The 21,718-nt window shown below is 34.8% G+C and overlaps 2 protein-coding genes across 3 annotated transcripts in view; one reads left to right on the forward strand and one right to left on the reverse strand.

The window, feature by feature from the left end:
- The window catches only part of LOC145689965 (uncharacterized), a 50,123-nt gene extending 43,726 nt beyond the window's left edge, over positions 1–6,397 (forward strand). Inside the window, exon 2 of the mRNA XM_081764359.1 lies at positions 3,254–6,397. Coding sequence (XP_081620485.1) covers positions 3,254–3,586 — 333 coding nt within the window. The 3' untranslated portion in view covers positions 3,587–6,397. The remainder of the gene's footprint in view (positions 1–3,253) is intronic.
- Positions 1–7,466, reverse strand: part of LOC145689964 (uncharacterized) — a 41,930-nt gene extending 34,464 nt beyond the window's left edge. The window contains exon 1 of one of the 2 annotated variants that reach the window (XM_081764358.1): positions 7,118–7,450. The gene's annotated coding sequence lies outside the window, so the exon portion shown is untranslated. Of the gene's footprint in view, positions 1–7,117 lie in introns of both variants that reach the window. The other variant, XM_081764357.1, reaches the window with a different exon arrangement.
- Positions 7,467–21,718: the final 14,252 nt, after the last annotated feature.

The following is a 21,718-nucleotide window of genomic DNA, read 5'->3' on the forward strand; positions in this document are numbered from 1 at the left end:
AACCGTTCCTGCGTGTTATATCAGTCGGGGAGTGGGGTTGCACGTGTAAGTACAGACATGATTTACATTGAAATAGCAAAGCTAACCTGATATAATCTAACCTAAACCAACTTTACCGAACCTAAACTAAACTCACCTAAACAAAATTACGCAATATTTGACAATAAAGTAGGAATTTTTTGTAAAACTTGCTGGATTCCTTCAGATCACCATATGCCGTTTGTGATTTCTTCCTCCCTTCAGATGCTTACACTTCTGACTAATTAGGAAGCAACTTTCTATGGAAGAATATCTTAAAAAAATTAAGTGCTAGTGAAATATGGACACTGCAAGACCAGCTTGGGAACTATAACAATAATAAAGCTTAGAATCATCTTAATTGCCACGGAACTTTAGATCCTTTAGTACTCGGAATTCTGTGTACACTGATTGGTTATATTACATAGCGGATGGCCTATGCTAATATAAGGGGACCAGCTTTGTTTCGAAAAAAGTTACAATTTTGTTAATTTCTGTTCATTTTAGGTTGGTTTAAGCTAAGCGATAAGTCTATATTTCAACGCTTCTTCTTCACCGCTTTATTGCACAAGGCAAGATATACTATGGCCAGTTATGAAGTGTATTTTAATTGAAAGGTATTACATAGTAAAATATTAAGAGCTAAATAATGGAAAAGTATAGGATGAGAGGCATTACGAGCTCACACGCCGTAACACGGAAGTTTCTGTTACTAGCATAATATTCTTCCACTCAGGGATCACTCGGGGTAACTTAAACTGAAAACTTCATCTTGATCGATCTTACTTGCTGGCACAAGATTAAATTTTCAGTTTAAATTGAAAATAAAACAAAACACCTAAAAACATTATATTATTCACCTAGTTTGCAGTGTTGCCCCGTAATAACTAAAAGAATCGCGAGAAAGGATTTTTTAGGGAAGTTTTCTTAAATATCCCTCAATTATTTTTCCTTTGTACGCAGAAATGTCTCGTTCGTTACGTAAAATGAAAGCCTACACTCTTCCAAATCGATCAATGTATAACTTGTTCCAGTGTTGCACTGACGGTCCTAACATTCACACAAACCATACTCGTGCCTCCATAAAAATCTATTATTATGAACCTTGTGAAAACTAAAAATTCCTTTGTTGCTTTTTGATGATTCGAGATGAAATTTTCAGTTATAAGTTGAACATAAAATATGACATATAAATCCATTTTATTATTCACCTAGATTGCAGTGCTGCAACGTAATAACAAAAAGAATCGCGAGAAGGTATCTTTTTAAGGGAAATTTTCAAAAATATACCTCAGTTAGCTTTCCTTTGTACACAGAAATGTCCCGATCATTACTTAAACTAAAAGCTTAGAGCCTTAGAAATCGATCGAGGTATAACATGTTCCAGGGTTGTACTAACGGTCTGATCTACGGTCATTTAAAAAGATCACATCGATGTCTGTAAATATACATGGGCGCTAAAGGGTTAAGGGCCCCAGGACCCAGGTGTTGCACTTATATGTTGACCAACAACTATTTTTTGATTCTAAGGACCCTAAGGAACATTTCTAATATAGTGACAAAAGTTCCCTAGTGGGGGAAGTTGACACGCCCTTGGTCTATAAAACTTTGATGCCGGTTTCATATAAGAAGAGCTCCTCTACGAGTGAACACATTTCATCTAGTAGCATTGCCACTTTTATGGATACAATGACAGCTAATAAAAACATAAGTACATATATATAGTATAACGCATGTAAGTTAATGAGCTCACACACACATCACATATCATGTTACGTTTTGGATTGAGCGATAAGAGAGTAGTTTGCTGGGTTGCAGTGTCTATAAGTTGTCTCAAAGTTCAAACAAAAATTGATAATGCCAAAGGACAGTTACCTACTTATGTAACAAATTCAATAATTAACTCCTTATATATGACACTGCATTTACCTTAGCCCAGCACAAGTGTTTTCTACTAGCGTACAAATAATTTTATTTCATGTAATTCAAGGGCTTGCCATATGACCTTGTAAAACGAGACGAAAAACGATGGCTGAAAAGCGGTTGGTAAAACACATTACAAGTATTTTAAAGTAGATTATATTTTGCAAAATAATGTAAAAATGGTCAAATAAGTTTGTTTTTTTTTAAAAAAAAGAGGAAATATAGAGAGTTAAGAACACAAATGGACAACATGCAAGAAAATATTGATGTGTTCTATTTAAGAAATGTGTGGTACTCGTTCTTTAAGACATGCAGCCAAGTTCCCAAACATTCATATTAATCACTACCTAAGTAATATTCATTAGAACTTGTGTTTGTAGCAAGTTTGCATCGAAAATAAACGAATGTATTACTTTTAAATAATAGCAATTTCTATGCGCTTCGTTCAGATTAAAAATGAGGGGATGACGTTCTTAGTGTGTGAGCTGATACAACGACTATTCATCTTTACTTTTTTCAATAAATTGCGTATATACCATTTAATTCGCTATTTTGTTACCTGGGGTATTAGCCCACACAGAGAAACTTCTACACATTGATCCTTTTACCTTCATTACATGTATACAATAAATGCTGTTATTGACAAAAATATGTATAATATTAACTAACTTCCTAGGTTGAAAACTCTTATTAAATTTCCTGCTGGTCCAGAAAAAATTCTCATTTCCGATCAAGTATGAGAGTGTATTGTTCCAATTTCCAGCGTAACAGCAATTTATGTTTGTAGCTGGCAAATGGCAGTATAGTTTTCAGGAGAAACCAGTACATATTGGTGCTAGTATGGTTTAAAAAAAAAAAGACGATTGTGTGACGAGAACGATAATTGTCAAATGTGACGTAAGAAAAAATTCCCGATACTTAAGAAAGAAACTATGAAATATAGAATTGGTAACTAAAAGGGCATAATTTAAAATATTATTTCGCTTTAGTACATATTTTCTTTCAGAAACCAATTCCAACCAAACACTATTATACACACAAATGGTTGAATAGTATTTCGTTAAGATCAGGAACTGTTTTCTCTTTTTAGATTCCTAGATCAAGTTAACAAATTTCTATAAAGCCAGAACGTAACCGTAATATGGGTAGCTGATTTCTTTTTCATGTGATAAATTTGTACCCATAGTGAAAATTGAATGCATGCTAGCTATATGTGCAGATAACCGAATGTATTTATTAATGGAATGGGTTAGGATACGTGTTCAACATAATATGACCTATTTTACAACATATTTTTATGTTACCTTTTCAGGCAATATTAAACAGAATACTCGTGAAAGCTGCCTACGTAACTGGAGCGCCATTGTCTATGGTGGAACATCCTCTCTGGATTGATTTCTTCAAGCGACAACGACAGTCAAACTTCCAGATAGAAGGTCATTGTCAACTTGATGCCCAGTTTAATGAAATGCAAACACAGCTGTGTGTAAAGCTACAAAATTGGAAGTATCTAAATCCTCCATGTGACGGTTGGAGTAATGTTCGTAATAAGGGAATAATCCACTTCATTATTACAAACCCTCATTCAATATTTATTCATTTTGTCAACATGGAAGATAATCGTCACACTGCTCAGTACATTTGAGATGAAGTATTTGAGGTCATTGAAAAGTACGACCCTAGCAAGCATAATGCAGCAAATATGCAGAAGGCTTTTTGTCTTGTACAAGAAAATTATCCCCATTTACAAACCATTGTCATGTATAGCATACACGTTGAACCTTGTCTGCAGTGATATTTTGAAGTGTTCTTGAACTTCATCATTTATTGCAAATGTTGAAGACGTCATTAAAACGGTTAGAAATACTCAGGTATTGAATGCACTCTTTAATGCAATTAACAGTGAAAAAAATTATACTTCTCTTACTCTTCCATGTAAAAGCCGCTGCGGAAGCAATTTAGAATGTCTTGAAAGTTTGAAAGCTACAAAAGTCACTCTACAGAAACTAGCTGTTCATGAAACCACTGCAAGATATATATATATATATAGCAGTTATCAAAGACCACAAAGCAAGGTTGCTTGACTATGAGGTTTTCTGAGTAAGAATCGAAAAGCTAATATATGTTCTTAAGCCAATAGTGTCCTGCATATATATATATATATATATATATATATATATATATATATATATATATATATTAGAATCTGATGAATGTAACATTCACCGAGTTTTTCCTGCTGTCAAAGAAATCGAAGAGCAATAATAAATGCTGTTTCCGAATGCCCATTATCGAAAGCAGAAGAAACAAATATTTTTAATAATTTTTAAAGCAGAAAAGCTACAGCACTGCAACCGATTGCCTATGCCGCAGCATTGCTAGATAAATCATCACAGAGCTTTGACTTGATTCAAAAACTACATGTCGATGGATTGGAGTTCATACACAAGGTTGCAGAGAACATGAAAGCAGATCTTGTAAATATGATGTATTTTGCACACTACAAGGTAAAGAAAGGATTGTGGGCAGTGTTCGAAGTGAAAAGAAAGCAGAAGTGGTACGTTTCATTTTGACTTTGAGTCGACATACTGGCTAGCTAAATGCTGAAGTACAGTGAGGGTATGTTGCCTAAAAGATTGCATTTCTATTTACATAATGACTAAAAATCATTGGGGAGTTTTTCTGTAGTTGCGGTAGGGAGGGACATGGAAAGACTTTGATTCTCCGCCAACAACTCTGAATAAAGGTTTTAAAAAATATCCCCTTATGTTGCATTATAGAGAATTATTCACGAAAATGTTAAAAAAAAAAAAAAAAAAAAAAAAAAAAAATGAGTGTTTATATTAACAGTTTCCTGCAGGAAAACTGCTGGAACCCTCAGTTGACTGAGGGATATTTCAAACCACTGGAAGATCAGTCCATACTCGAAACACATTTATATGCATTAAGGCAAGAGGATACACACACACATAAGAAAGAAACAATTCAATATGGATCATTAAAATATAAACTAGATGAACTTCTTTGAAGACATTCCATTTAAAAACAAAGGGTAGGAAAAATATAAAAATATCGGTGTGTCAACTTAGAAATTATTTGTACGTAAGAATAAAAATATTGTTACGTGCAAAGCTATTCGTCAATTATTGTGTATAAAAATGGATTTATTAAAGATATTTAGCATCTACTTTCCAGTGGCGGTATGTTTTGATCACTGAAAAACCGGAGGCGTTATGCCTTCATCACGGAAAAACCGGAGGCGGTATGGCATACCAGCTCATACTGTCTCACTTTGACCACTGTTTGTGGGGCAAGAAGTTCATTTGTACAAGTTCTGGTAAAATGAACCCAGTAAATTGGTGCAAGGTTTTGTATGGAAGTACCGACTTATCTGAAGTCGCGCAGCGGATATTAACAGCACTGGTATCATCACTTGCCACAGAAAAATCCTTCAGTACCTTCTCAAAAATTTACACTAAGGCAAGGAATAAACGGACTACTTCAAGAGCCGGAAAAATTACGTATATAGCTTACAACTCGAAGTTGCTTCACCGGGACAGAAGCCAAAAGTATCAACACAGTGCAAAGAGACAGAGAAGATAGTGGAGCTAGAGCAGCAGAAAGAATTAGAAAATAAGTTATCGGGAGATACGAGTTCATCACACTTGAAATGCACCATGTTACCAAGAAGAAAGGAGAACCCTTGAAGAAGAAAGTGACAGTGACACTTCTTCCGTGTGTAAGATAGATGAAGACATTACCTGCGATGATTTCATATGTTCATTCCATGTATACGATGAATCTTATAAGTAATTTTGGTAGAAATCCCACCTCATAACGAGATATCGTTTTGCCCTTATGTGTACAGAATATTTCGAGATCGTTACTAAGTCCTGAATGTTCTCTAATTCTTTTGTACTTCTATTAGCTTGATGCTGCCAATTGAGTTGTTTGAACCAGAGAAAACTAACTGCATTTTGTCCAATTCTAAATTAAAGCATGTAAACATTTGAATTACGCGTATGAATCTGATGCCACCCAATTAGAAACTAATTAAAGAAACAGACGTAATCGTCATGTGAAACTCATTCTCCAATGACATTTTATCTGTTTTGTTTCCACGAATGCTAATTTCTTGCAAAACATGAAAATGCAGTTACTTCATTCTGGCTTCAGAAAACTCACTTTTTTATTACATTTTGATGTCTAGTTAGCAAGTGAAATATAAGTGTGAAAGTCCCCTCATATACTCCTACTGTGTTTCATTTATAGTTATTAAACTTAAAGCATGTATGATGTAACAAATATATTTCAGTCATCTCAATTGCAATAACTTGACGCTCATAGTCATTTACAGAATGTAACTTAAAAGAAAAACACTTATCCGCGTTCCATGTCCTTTTCTAGTTTCTTTATTTGTAAAAAATAAATAAATAAATAAAATAAAATAAAAATACCTAAATAAAAAAATAAATGTAATCTTTTTCAGAGTCATCAGTTCTTAAAAATGTGTTCCCTGGGGAAACATACTGCTAATGTTTAGCTGAAGGGGTCCAGCAACTGTTTCTAAAAATTGTTACAATTTCGGTCATTTCTATTCACATTAGGTTAGTTTAGGTGACTCTGGGTTAGTTTAATTTAGGTTAGGTTAGTTTCTGTTAGTGTAGGAGTCCACCATGACTTTCCAAAAAAATGATAGAATTTTGCTTATTTCAGGTTAGTTTAGGTTAGGTTAGGTAAGTTTTGGTTACGTTATGTTAGGTCTAACTACTTACGTCATTTTTTTCTCCTGTAAATTTTATGCTTTGTACGTTCTTCTGACCCCTTCTGCTGCACATAACCCAGACATAATTGTTTTAAGTTATTATTATCAAAACACGAACGACCACAGAACTCATTTCTATTAATGAAAATAATAAAAATAATGCCTTTTATATTTGTTCTAGCTTCTACTAGATCTACTGTTACTTTTTCACTATTTTTATGCAGTGCTGAAGAATGTTTATATCACATATAGGATTAGAAACGAAAAAAAAAAACTTATATTTACCCTATTTGGGTAAATACCTCGGTGTTTACCCAAAGTAAATACCCAAAAAATATTTACCGGTAAAAATCCCATCACTATGCTACGCGAGGCGGTATGATCGACAAGAGATGCAGCAACTATAATTACCTTTATGATGTCCTCATTTGACATGTTATTGGCTCTTTTATTTATTTTATTATTATTATTATTGCTTTCAGCGACGCAAAGGAGAGACAAAGTCATCAATATATCTTGGAATGGAATAACTGTTACGTATGATCCCAAATTTTTCCGTCATTATTGAACATGTGATAACTCCATATTTCAACGTCTTTTTTTTCTTCTTCACCGATTTATTGCACAAGAAATACAATAGACAGTTCTGAAGTATATAATAAATAAAACAGTATTACATAGTAAAACATTAAGACCTAATAATGGAATAATTATAGGACCAGAAGTATTACGAGCTCGAAAGTTTATGTTATTAGCAGAATACAGGGTTGCCAACGAACAATCAACATTTAATACTAGATTAGAGGGTGGAAAATCACTAAATGTTAACATCATAATATATATATATAATTTCCCGTATCCAGAACAGGACAGTGGGGGAGAGGGTCGAAAAGATTTCGGGAGAATAATTCAGTGGCGGCTATCGAGAGGAGTCACATTGGTAACAATTATAATTTTATTGCTACAAGCTAAAAAAGAAAGCTTATCCCATGCGCTAATTCATTATAATGCATACAAGAATAAATACATTATGTACTTCTTCCGTTAGCTTAGCGATAAAATTTAAACATTTACCATGTGACCTTCCTCAGGATCCGCTTCTGGATTACTTGATTTAACTTTACATATGTAGCTCTTAGTACAGAAATACTATTATTATATACTACATAGAAGCAGATCATTTGGAATACATTAGCAGATCATTAGCACAAATGTGACTTTTAATAACTTCTCAAAATTAAGAACTGAGTACAAAATGAATACGTAAGCCTCTCAAGTGAATATGAAGCCTGCCTACCTGCAGAATGCAAATCCAACTTTTTTTTTTGTTTTTTATGAAAGAAAAAAAAACTGAAAGTTCTGGGAAATCACTATGGATATTATGAACAACGAGAAGAACCTACGAGGATTCGCACTCCACAAGATACCAATCGAAATTGCTAACTAAACTAGTATAAGACTGCAACGAACTGTTTTGAAAATGTACGTATAGGCCTATGTATTGTTTATCTTATTTTGTGAAAATGTACCAATCAGCGGCGGTTAGCATTATAGACCTCCCTGTTTATTAATGTCTTTCCTAGAAACCTAAATTAGTTTACTCATTAGCGCAAGAAGAAAGTACAAGTGTCCAGACTTCAAATCCCATGTGCCAAAAATTTTCTCGTGAGAAATTAGTGAGGTTAGAAATTTTACGGTTAATACGAAAAGATAGGACAAGTTTAGAGTGCTTGTATGTGACAATATCAAAAGATTTATGCTCAACACGTGTGTCACGGATGAAACTTTCATCGGTACTGCACATATTTGCTGGTACGTTTTATTAATACGTATATTAGTATGGTTTCCTCCTTTAAAATTATTGGGAACAAGCAAAGTGAATGATACTGCCAGCGCCTCCGTACGTGACAAAGCGTAGAAGTAGAGAATTACTATTTCTCTACTTACTTCAGAAAACTACCTGCTCACGATAAGTAACTCACAATCTCATCCCATATCGGTGAACATTAAGAGGCAGAGGGCCAAATATACTCTCTTTTTACCCCTGGTCATTTCACGGCAGGGTTTGCTCTCAGAGTGGAACAAAAGACTCTGAACCGAAACACATTTTTCGTTGTTATTTCAAAATTCATTTCCTTGTTATTTATCTGCATGAGAAATGAAACGCCAAAAATCACTAGATTGTGCAGATTTACGCGAAGTACGTACTAGATCACTGGTTCAGTGATAAAATCACTAAATCTAGTACGAAATCACTAGAAGTGGCATCCCTGGCACAATATGCTTTCAGGGTTCTTATTAGTGATGGGTAGTTCCGGAATGATTCGTTCCGAAAGAATGAATCCTTCAGAGGAGTAAAAGGAACGGATCTCTGTAAGGAATCGGATTTATTTGGGCGGATTCACTAGCGGCAAGGATTCACTCAGAAGTTTACGTATTGAATCAGTGGATTCTGTTGGTGGAACCAGATGGCGGAACCAAACAACAGACAAGTGGATTGAAACGGTTGGGACAAAAACAATAGTACAGAATAGACCGACACTGCACGTACTGCGTATGTCTGGAAACAAGCAATCTTTCCTACGCGCTCTCCTGTCACTTTTCCGCAATATCCTGAATAACGCAACTACTTTCCCAACTGTAAGAAAGGGGGAGAGCGGCTGCTAGTCTTATCACTATTTTTTTCTTTCTTTCTTTTTGTTTTTACTTTTCACAGATGTTCAGCGTTTCCAGGTCTATAGATTTTTGTTGCAAGACGGATAATAAAACTATTTGCTGTAACACACAAACTTTTATTCAATATATTTTGATGTAAGGTCTAGATAACCCTATACTAATATAAAATTCGCAATTCGTTGTTTAATTAGGTTTTAATGCTTATTTCAACACCTACGATGATAATACGAAAAGAGAAATGAAATGAAATCTTTTAATTTTACGTCGCACGGTTATGCCGGTTAGGCTAAAGGAGATGGTGATGATAAGTAATGAATTAAATGGTGGAATGAGGAAAGTGGGAGGAAACGGGAGAACCCCGAGAAAAACCACGCATACAGTGTTTGTCTATTACAAGGTCCACATGGCGCGAGCTAGGATCGAACCAGGGACCTCAAGCACAGTAGGTGAACGCTCTACCACTGAGTTGCCACTGGAATTACAACTCGAGTTTCCCGCGAAAACTAAAATTCCGCGTAACGTTTATTATTATTATTATTATTATTATTACACAATTTATTTTAAAAAATATATAATTCTCAAAATCAGGATAGACAATTGCCCCCTGCCCTCTCCAAATAACACTCCTACCAGTGTTTCTACCATGTTTTTTGGGAGGCACTTCCACCCGTAGCTTTGAGAGTGGCCTCCCGGAGGAGACCAAAATAATACATCTATAATTTAATAATATATAGAATAGTGCCAGGAGTGCCCCCCAGAACATTTTTTTTTTTTGAAAGAACGACTGACCCCTACACAAGGAAGCCCGATACTTCGTTTGTTGTTGCTGGTATTACGTATTTAAATAAATATTAAGAACGAAAATCACAGAACCAGGGGCGGACTGGCCTACCCTGCAATCGCAGGGTGGACCCCCTCCACAAATTTTAAAAAGATGTGCTCAATTAAGCCTACCAACATCAAAAATATGGCAGGGTAACTCCCACAAACTTGTGTTTCGCATAAAAGAGACGTAAAGTTAAACTTTCATGAACAGACATTATTCTTCTTCACGTGTATCGACTTGAAAAGGTTCCGTCCATGAGACAATCTGGCCCTAAAACATTGCGGGGTTTGTGATACAGCAGCTGTTAAAAACGAGCACGTTAAATACTACTTTTTAAATATAAGAAACATAGTAGATTTCAGGCTGTTATTGGATTTGGATACCATTGCCTACTCCGGTCCTTTTACAAGCCGGATAGTGGCGATGTTTTAAAAAACAATAGTTTCGTATATATTGTTATTGTGGAAAGTGGAGCTGGAGCCGGAACGCTTTTGAACTGCATTGTCCTCAGACCAAACTTCGAAGAAAGAAATCAGATCAGGCTTCGTTTTTTTTTTTGCAGTGCGGTAAAGTGAAAAGAAATTAATCGCCACTATCAACGATTATTTTATACAAACCTCAAACAATTATTATGAAGTTGCTGCCCTTGGCTTGTGTGTTTTATTTGTATATTACATCGAAGAGCAAATCCGATAGCAGCAATTCAATTATTAGAACACAAGTTACGTGTCGTTTGTCGTGGAGGACAGATGTGGTTGTGTCAGTATGGATGGTAGGAGTGATTGTAAGATTACTGTAAAGAAAAAAAATATATAAAAGTGGTGCTAAAAATCGAGAGCACAAACGATGATGTGACTTACAAAAAGCTGCATCTGACCCAAAATAACGTAGGCTATTTGAATCTGTGAAGCCCCAAGAAACAAATAAGCGTGGTGTGATTCATTCGAGTACTGCACGACAGTTGCTAGGTTTTTTTTTCTGTCTAATATGTTTATAAATTATAATGTATACACTACGCCATTGGATGGTTTCAGTCAATTGTAGCTTATCTTTTATGGCTAGTTTTACTTGTATCTAGCTCCAAAGAATTAGGTAGATATTTGAGTTTGTGAGTGTATCTGGGACATAATGAATATATTAATATTAGGATACATTTCTGGCATTCATATTGATATTATATTATATTAGGATACAGTATGCAATTCAGTAGAACATTTCAACCAATTTGATATTAGAACTGATTTATGAGGAAAGAAATTCTGTCAGTGCTTTAATTATTTAGTGTTTCAAAGTTGACTTGAAATTAGTTTTTACTTATTGCACATGTATATATTTTGGGTTTTCTCAAACATGACACTCATTTGTTTTAATAAATGGTTTAAATTCATTACATAAAAAACAATAGTACTATATACATAACTGAAAACACCAATTCCGGTATTGTGTGTGTTTGCAATAAAAAATGATAATGCCAATTACACACTGTATGAGTTAGTATTAAAATGTTCAGATTTCAGATTTTTTGTAATTAATATTTTGCTTTTGTATGAATATATGGGATACTATTTATGGGTTCAAAGATGGACTTTTATATGTAATACATATGAAGAATGCCAAGTACTTTTTTTTTTTTTTTTTTACATTTTTATACAGTGGGCCCTCATTTCAGTTTAGAAGGGTGGGCTCTATGGTTGCCAGTCCGCCCCTGTACTTTTTTGCGTTTAATAGTTATGTAAAAAAATAGAAGAAAAAGAAGATCACCTGTTACTCTTTAACAGTTTCAACGTGCACTCTTAGCAACACGCTTTAATAAAACAGAAAACTTCAAAGAAACAAACAATAGCTCTATCTGCTCTTGTCCTATGTACAATATTATCTCTGTCTTATCAGGAAAAAATGGAACCTTGTGAACATTTTTAAAAATAGTACTTACAATCCCTCCTTTTGATTCTACTGATTCCAATTTCCCACACCAACACACTCTAGCAACTTCGCCGATGATGAGTGGTTTTACGATTTTGGATGAAAGGAAGAATCGAATTGCAGAGCCATACGAGACTCATCAGAACAAAGGATTCGATCCAGGGAGGAACGAATCCTTGATTGGGGGAATCAAATTAAAAAAAAAAAACTCGGAATCATTTAACTTTGCGGAACCAAAGGATTCGGTCCGAAGAAACGAATCCTTCTTCGAAACGGATTCAAAGGAATTGATTCCGGGAAAGTAACCAAATTGCCCCATCACTAGTTATTAAAATTACTGCTTTTCAGCTCCGAGATTTAATTAATGTTATCCTTCTTCTTCTTCTTTACCAAACACTGTAAATGTTTACATTTGAGCTTCGGACATAGAATCCTATAGACTACGATTATACACATAATTTACGTTTACTTCAAAAGGACTATTTTATAAACTAAAACTAAATTTCCAAGTGTTAACCGTTCCTAAAATTTCGAGCTGGCTTGGCTTAACTTGCAGTCGTATCATAATTACACACACACACACACACACACACACACACATATATATATATATATATATATATATATATATATATATATATATATATATATATATATATATATATATATATATATATTTCCAAGTTTTACCTTTCATCCAATTAATGCACATAAAATTCCGAATCTTGTTTTTATAATCTTACTTAAATCTACTTACTTAGCAAATAAATTACTAACAGGGATGTAGCTAAGGGAAGCACGGGTGGCACCGGTCTCCCCAAATCTTGGCTTGCCCCCCTAAAGTATTTAAAATTATGTTACAAATTGTTTTAATCCGACAATAAATAGAAAGTTAAGCACAGTAAACTGAAATTATTCACACTTCTAAGAAAATGTTATTTTTTAAAATCCATTTACATGCTACTTTTTAAACGTTAAGTGAACAGTAATTAGAGTATAAAATCACTAACTTTGGGAGCCAGGCGTCATCTTCTTTAATATTGTGAGGTTCTTCCAGCCCTTAGTGTGATTCTAGCTTTATAGTCGCCTTGAAGTATTAAGGGATAAAAATCTTTGCAATTGCACTTTTTGTAACCGACTAAGACACAGAGATATTGAAAGTAAACCTACATTCATATTTTTATTATGTTCAATACCGATTGTGGCAAAACAGTATAGAACATGTCAACTATTTGTATCATCTTCATCTGTACTGGCAACACTCCGGCTGAGCGGGAAAGAGTCCAGAAATTATCAGGAGTACACAATATATATATAGTTCGCGCGGAAAGTGTTGACGCCTAAAGCTTAGTGGCAATATTTTTCGCGCTTTTACACACCATCCGGGTATTTTCTTAATGACACCGCGTAAAGTATTGTGGCATCTGACAGGAAACACCCACCTGTTGTGTTGCTTGGTGTGGAGTAACAAGTTTAAATTTGCTCAAATGGGTCGACAGGATTACTTTGAGTGTGCACGTGCTCTTGGAATTTCATGTAACTGTTGCTGCTCTGTGTGTGTTGTGATCTCATTTCTTTGTGACAAGATGCCTTATTACTTGCTGAAGCCTAGTAAAACTGAGGCGGTGATTGCCCTGTTTAATGCAGATAAAATGTCCAAAGATATCTCTAGGCAAACGGATCTGGAGCTGAGAACAGTACAACGTTTGTTGAAACGCTTTATGGACGAAGAAAACGTCAAAATGTCCCATCCGAGAAGAAAGTCTTGTAGGCCTGGGAAAGTGTCTCAAAGAACGCTAAAGATTATGAAAAGGCAGCTGCAAAAGTGACCTTTTTTAACAGCTAGGAAATTAAAAGAAATCAGTCCTGCATTGTTTGGTAATGTGTCCCTTGGGACGGCGCAGGAGAAAATTCATGACGACTTAGGGCTACGAAGTTTTAGAGCTGGCCAAAATTTCGCTCGTACAGAGAATCATCATAAGTAAAGACTGGCTTTCTATTAAAAAATACGATACCTGGAGTTAATGATTGGAAAAGGGTGTTGTGGACTGACGTTTTTTGATAGTGGCACTGGTTGCTAGCGAGTGTATCGTGCTCACGGTGCTGATCCCATCCTTCTTCAGTACACCTGTCCATCTGTAAAACACCCTGCCAGTATCATGGTCCGGGGTTCCTTTCGTTATGGCGATATAGGGGCCTCAGTTATTCTCCCTAGAAACCAGACCATGAATCAGTTTGTCTATTTTGAACAATTAAACGATGCATTGGAATCGTCCTTTGCAAAGAGTGGAGCGTCTTTTTTATACTTTCTTGAAGCTTTCTTTGTCATACAGCCAAAAGTGTGGTTTCTTGGCTTTAAGATGCCTGTGACCCATTTCTAGAAGATCGGCCAAGGTGAAGTACAGATTTAAACCCAACAGAAAACCTATTGTTACATCATGAGAGATATGGTCCCGGAAGTCCGTAGTTCGATTCTTGTGGATGTCACATTTATTTTTTTAAGATGATTTGAAATCATGTAGCCTCAAGCTTCCTTGAAGCAATTTGTAATAGTTTTTTGTTCATTAAACTAGATGCAATGGCAGAAGTCCTTTACCTTGCACATGTCTACACCTTATTCCTCGTCCTGCTTTTTTCCCCTTATTTGCTACTTTTTCACATTTCACATCGTGTCGTATATCAGCTATATTTTGTCACTTTGTTGAGTAAATATTCTGATTTTGACTAACATGCCAGATAATACTCTTTCTACTAAGTGAAGTGATTTATATCCGCTAACGTAAACATTATTTTCTTGTGGAAATACTTATTTTCTACGTTATCAGCTATATTGGCGAGTTCACGTTTTACGATGTCACCTGCAAGGTTGATTGAGTGTAATGCTTGTGGTACTGAACTTTGGAGGTTTTTGTCCTAAACTGTCTAGAACTTTCGATTTTACGTCAAGACAACGTGATTGTAGGTGTTCCCGAACATTTGAAGTTTTGTTACCTTTTATGGACAGAAGAAGAAAAGGGGATGGGATTTGCGAAACCAGTCTTTGAATAAAATCACGAACACAGAGCTGGTCGGGGAGTTTGAATAAGATTTTGGCGGCGAAAAAAACGTTAGACGACAGGTCATGGAGCTACTTCGATACTTGAAGGTATTGTAATCAGCTGACATATTGAAGGGACTTTGCATTACAAACCATTACAATTTTACAGACCTAACATTCTAATTTACCTACCCAAATTCTGCTTCATCTTTTGAAATATGTAGTTTGTGCATTTCATTTGTAATTATAATATTAGCACTGTTAAAGCTACATCCCGAATTTAGTATCTTTTGCATTACATGAAAGAATTATACAATTTAACCCTGGATTACAAACCATTCGTAAATTTTACGAAACGGTATGTCCAAAGTTGTTGAATTCGCGGAACCGCAAATGGGCGGCCGCCCTCCTCCCCAATACCTTCCTAGCTCTTACAGCAGAGGCTAGTTTTGGTTTTACAGCGGTGTCGGTCCATTTCATCATGCATATTTTGAAGATCTAGTCGTAATTTTTACGAAAGGGTTGTAACCACGTAAGTTTTTTTTCACAAATTTTGACAAATCCACTTTATTGTTTTTAACATTATATGAGTGTTTTTTGGACTATAAACTGTGCAAAGGCTTGTGTCATAGTGTGTAACTATTTTTTGTCTTCGTTGGTGGAGAAGCTATGAGTGACAGTGATGAAGAACATGAAAACAAATAAGAAGGTTTTTCGATGAGATATCTTCTGATGAAGACTCTAGTGATACTGCTAATGAAGCACATTAACTTCACTAACTCTATGGCAAACCCGCCACGAAGAACAACAAAAATTTGCTTTTACTGTCCGTCGGTAAACAGGAGAATGGCAACACACTTGTGTAAGCACTGGAGGAAGGGGATTTGTGCTGAAAATAGAGGTGTGTGTTGCGTGGTGAGTGACGAGGAAAAAATGATAATGTTTGGTATAAAAATTTTCAAGTTTGTACCTAATTACTTTCTTCGAAGTTTATATGCAAAATGCTACGCTTTCTAGTTGCCTTGGTCCTTCTACTTTAGTTATCCATTATTGTAATATCTATAAAACAATTTACCCACATAGATGTAACTCTCTCTTCATGACGTCATATTTGCGATTCAAGTATACAACTAGCAAGTTATATACATAACTTTTAACATGTACCTATTCAATAAAGTATTCCAAAGGCATCCAATATTATTGTCGATATAATTCTATAAACAATCCTATTTTCAGATTTAAAAAATAATAATATAGGCAGAAATAATAAAAAGAATAAAACTGAGTCGTAAAATTTACGAATGGTTTGTAACCACGTAAAAATTAAGATTTGTAATCCGGGGTTAATTATTCATGTTTCCAGCTTTTCATAAAAGCAGGTGGTGGAGACAACATCCCCAATCTGTTGGGCAACGATTTTCTTACTTTATTAGGTTGCCTTCAGTGCTATGCCGACTCTATGTACGGTGATGCAACATGGTGGAATTGATGCTGTGTTTTTTTCTCTGTGGTACCTTGCAGCTCTACGTAATTGAATTTTAGCAGAAATTGGTCTGGTGGTTTGGTGTAAAGGAATTTTAATATACTATATTTAATTTGTGCTTATAATTAGTATATTTTTTACGTTGCGTCATTTTGTGGAAGGCTATAACATTAGTGATGAATTAGATATAACTCAATTTTTGAACCTATTGCATCCTCTTCTTCTGGACGTGTTCATTTTAAAAGAAAGTGTTTAGATAAGCTAAAAAAAATACGGTTTTCCCACTCGTTGTCTAGTATAGAAGATCCCTCTATTTCGGTTTTTCAAAATAGTGACAGTTTGTTTCAATCGGACATGGCTGAAGGTAGAGAGACGGATAACATAGGTGTTTTGTCACATATTCTCAGGCCAGAACCATTTTATGGGCGGATAAGCGATGATGTAGAGAGATATGTTGATCATTTTGAAATTTTAGCCTAGGTGAATAATTAGTCTGATTTAAAAAAAATGGATTTTAGGTTCCTTGATAAAAGGTCCTGCGGGTTTTTGGTTTGACACACTTTCGAAACAGTCAGACTTCCTGATATGACATACGCGCAATTTAAACAGAGGTTTCTTGATAGTTTAAGAATTCTTTGTTACCTTAGTTAACGGAACAGGAAATGAGGGCACGTGAGCACAATGAGACTGACTCTGTAGTTTCGTACGTATATGCTAAGAGAAACCTTATTCTTCGCAATGACAAAGATGCTTCGGTTATGAAACAAATTCAGCTTATTATAGACGGACTTATTCCTGAATACATGCGGTTGGCAATAAAGAAGAAATACGATACTGTGGAAGCATTGCTTCAGGATTTACTTGAGGAAGAAAAAGCTCGTGTGTTGCTTGAACGTAAAGCAATAGAGAACATCATGAAGAAAAATCCATTCTTATAAAATTCTTCGATTCAGTTAAATCCTCCGGAGACTACAGCTGTGCAACAAACATATTTAGTGCAAACTCAGCCTTCTCAAGTTCCGACTCGGACTTTGAACTCTCCTATTTCCGCTTTACAGCCGAGAAAAGAGTACAAAGATCAGTTAGCTGCAATTCAGAAACAGTTAAATCAGCTTACTCTAAAAGTAGATGAGAGTGGAAAAAATACTTACCAGCGCAACTCATTTAGACGTAATAATAATAATAATAATAATCTTTATTTTAGTGCCGCGAACAGCTTTTGGCAAAAATACAGCACTTGGTATCAGAGTATGCGATGGAATAATAATACTACTAAAAATAAATAATAAGAAAGAAAACAATAAAAAGAAGGGTACTAATATAAAACACAATGTAGATAAAAGTCAGCTAAGCAGAAATAATTCCTTGTCAACGCAGTAAAACTTATCAAGTTTTCCATCCATCTAAAACAACAAGAAGCTAAGAACAGCAGTCATAAAATTACATTTGGCTTAATGTTTCTAAACGTCATTGATTAAAAACTATCAGTCAGATTACATAAAACTTTCACATTGTTTGATACAATAAGTCTAAAATGAGCTTAAGGAATATGTCAATCTTTTTAAAATTTCACATTTCCAATTCAGAGGAACTAAAATCATGGTATTTCTTATGCTATGATTTGGCACTTTAAAACCTATGTTTTGTAAACAATATTCACTGATATAAATGTTATCTAGTATTTTTTGCATGCATACTCTGTCGAAATTTTTTCGTCTATTCATAAGGCTTTCTAAACCCCAATAATCAGTCCAATATTCATAACTATGTGAGTAATAGCTCATTTTCATTTTAAAACATAGCAGTCCAATAAAACATTTTTGCACAGATTCAATCTTGTTTGTCAAAGTTTTAGAAATGCTCTTCCAAATTACCGAACCAAATTCTAATTTTGGTCTTACAAGTAATGTATATAGAAATACATACGTTTTATCTCTTTGAAATACAGGCCACTGTTTAAAAATAAAACCTATTTTCCTTCTGGCACCTTGTACAATACAATTTATATGATTAGAAAACTTTAACTGACTGTCAAATGTAATACCTAGGGCTTTAGTAATGCTTACTTTCTCAATTTGTACACCGTTGACCTCATATTTACTGACATAATATTGAGTTTTATTGGTGTATGTCATAAATTTTGTTTTATTATCATTAATTTTTAGAAAATTATTTCCACACCACGTGTTTACTGCATTTAAGTCTTGTTGCAGTAAATAATTATCGAACTCATTGTTGACTAATCTGAACAACTTCATATCGTCAGCATGTAGGAGAATTTTAGAGTATTTTACTTTTTCTGTCAGGTCATTTAAAAATAAAGAAAATAAGAGAGGGCCCAAGGGCGACCCTTGTGGTATTCCGTTTTTTTACACAGCCTACACTAGAATGTGCAGGTCCGATTTTAACTTCGTAAGTTCTGTTTGACAGATAGCTTTCAATCCAGCAGATGTACAAAAGTTACAAACCAATATTTGATAACTTGCTAATGAGATACTTATGACTGACAGAGTCAAAAGCTTTTGATATATCTATGTATATTACATCGACTTGCAATTTATTTTTCAGTGCGTTATAGGTAAAGTCTGTAAAATGAATTAGATTTTTTACAATTGACTTGCCCTTATAAAAACCATGTTGAGACTCATTTAAGATATTTCTTACATTAAAATATGTGTTTATGGACAATTAGTTCACATATCTTCGAGAATGCATTGACAAGAGTTATTTGCCTGTAGTTGCTTACAATCTGTCTATAACCTGATTTATACACCTGAACAACAAACTTGCTTCCACATTGAAGGAGATACACCTGTACGTAATGAAACGTTAAATATATTTGCCAAACTAGTTGAAAGTTCAGTTGCACAAGCTTTTATTACATAATAAGGAACATTATCTGGACCTGGAGTAGTGTTCGATTTAATTAGTTAAATTGCTTCCATTACATCTAGATCAGTAACGGTAGGAATTCCGATTAGAGTACTATTACTAACGATATTCTCAGGCAATACCTCTTGACCTACTTCTAAGTTAAAAGCTTCATAAAATACACTCTTAACCCTTTCCGGTTTGCGGCTTTTTGGGCTATTTTTTAGACTTTCAGTCAAGCAGCTACTGCATCGTCACTATTTATCCTAGGATCATGGTTCATACCTCATTCTCTTCAGAATCGAGCTGGCTTTCAAATGGTACCACTTGCATTCTCATACCATATACCAGGAGCGGGAAAAATGATGTCAAAAGGAAAAGTTTCGGATGGAAATTTTTTCTCGCACTTTGGGCCCCCTGGAACGGCCCTGTGTGAACGTAGCCGTCTAAAAAATCTGATAAATAGTATTTGGTATACTGAATGTGTGTGCCAAATTTCAAGTTTCTATCTTGAATACTAAGGGCGGGAGAAATTTTATCATAAACTCCCACAATGCCCCAAATTACCACATTACACTATGATCTCAGGGAAAAAAATTCCTGAGACATCCCTAATTAACCTAGGATCATGGTTTGCACATCATTCTCTTCAGAATAGAACTGCCTCTCAGACGGTATGACTCACGTGTCTCCATTATGTATCTAAGGCTGGAAAATGACGAAACAACGGGATTTTTTGGGTAAGATATCCCTTTTTTCTACTTTTAGCCCCTCTGGACCCCCCTGTTTTAACGCAGAAATCTGAAAAAACTCTGGTAAATACTACTCGGTGGACTAAATGTTTATGCACAATTTCAATCTTCTACGCGCAAAAATAAGCCCGCCAAAAAAAATTCAGAAAATGTCCCATATTACCCTATACACAGGTATATATTGAAAAAAATTCCCTGAGACATCCCTAATTAACCTAGGATCATGGTTTGCACATCATTCTCTTTAGAATAAAACTGCCTTTCAGATGGTATGACTCCCGTGTCTCCATCATGTATGTAAGGCAGGAAAATGACGAAAAATGGGATTTTTTGGGTAAAAATATCTCTTTTTTCAACTTTTAGTCCCTCTGGACCCCCCTGTTTTTAACGCAGAGATCTGAAAAAAATCTGATAAATACTACTAGGTAGGCTGAATGTTTATGCACAATTTCAATCTTCTAGGTACAAAAGTAAGCCCGCCAAAAATATATATATACCGACAATGTACCATATTACCCTATACAGAGGGATATTTTTTTAAAATTCCCTGAGACATCCCTAATTATCCTAGGGTCATGTTTCGCCCATCATTCTCTTCAGAATAAAATTGCCTTTCAGACGGTGTGACTCATGTCTCTTCATCATGTATATAAGGCGGGAAAATCCCGAAAAAAGGAATTTTGGGAGTAAAAATATCTCTTTTTTCAACCCTTTGCCCCTCTGGTTCCCCTTCTGTTTTAACTCACAAATCTGAAAAAAAATCTAGTAAATACTACTCCTTGGACTGAATGTTTGTGCAAAATTTCAATCTTCTACGTTCAAAAATAAGCCCGCCAAAAAATATTGAACATAGGCTAAATAAATGAAAAAATAAATTTTAGACTTATGACGTCATCACCTCCTATGTCTGAACACAGGAAGGTCTGAGACCATACGTAATGTCTTCTACAATGCCTCTGGACTTGAAAAACGAAAAAAACCGGACGAAAAAGCTCAAATAGAAGAGAAATAACGCAATGTACCATAAAAAACGCGTATGGTACAAATTGTACGATAAAATCCCCAAAGGGTTAAATGCTTCAGCAATTTCGATAGTGTCTTGAATTAGCATACCATTACAATTTATTTGCTTCGGTACTTGTTTACAGTCAGACTTTTTAAAAACGATCCAAAAATATGAGCTGTTCTTATAAATACTATTTTCTAAACCTGAATAATAAGATTTTCTTGCTTCCATGTATTTCTTTTTTACAAGCTTCCTTAGGTCTGAATATCTCTGATACCATACGTCATCATTTGTTCTTTTAGCTTTAACAAAATATTTAGTTTTTTTTTGTTTTTGTTTATTAGTGCTTTCAATTCTCGCGTCATCCATGAACCAATTGACTTCTTAGATAAATGCTCGTTAAACACAGAATAAATTAAATTATATAAATGGTCAGTG

The sequence above is a fragment of the Thermobia domestica genome, chromosome 7, assembly GCF_964235325.1.
Source record: "Thermobia domestica chromosome 7, izTheDome1.hap1.1, whole genome shotgun sequence".
In the NCBI taxonomy this organism is placed as follows: domain Eukaryota; kingdom Metazoa; phylum Arthropoda; class Insecta; order Zygentoma; family Lepismatidae; genus Thermobia; species Thermobia domestica.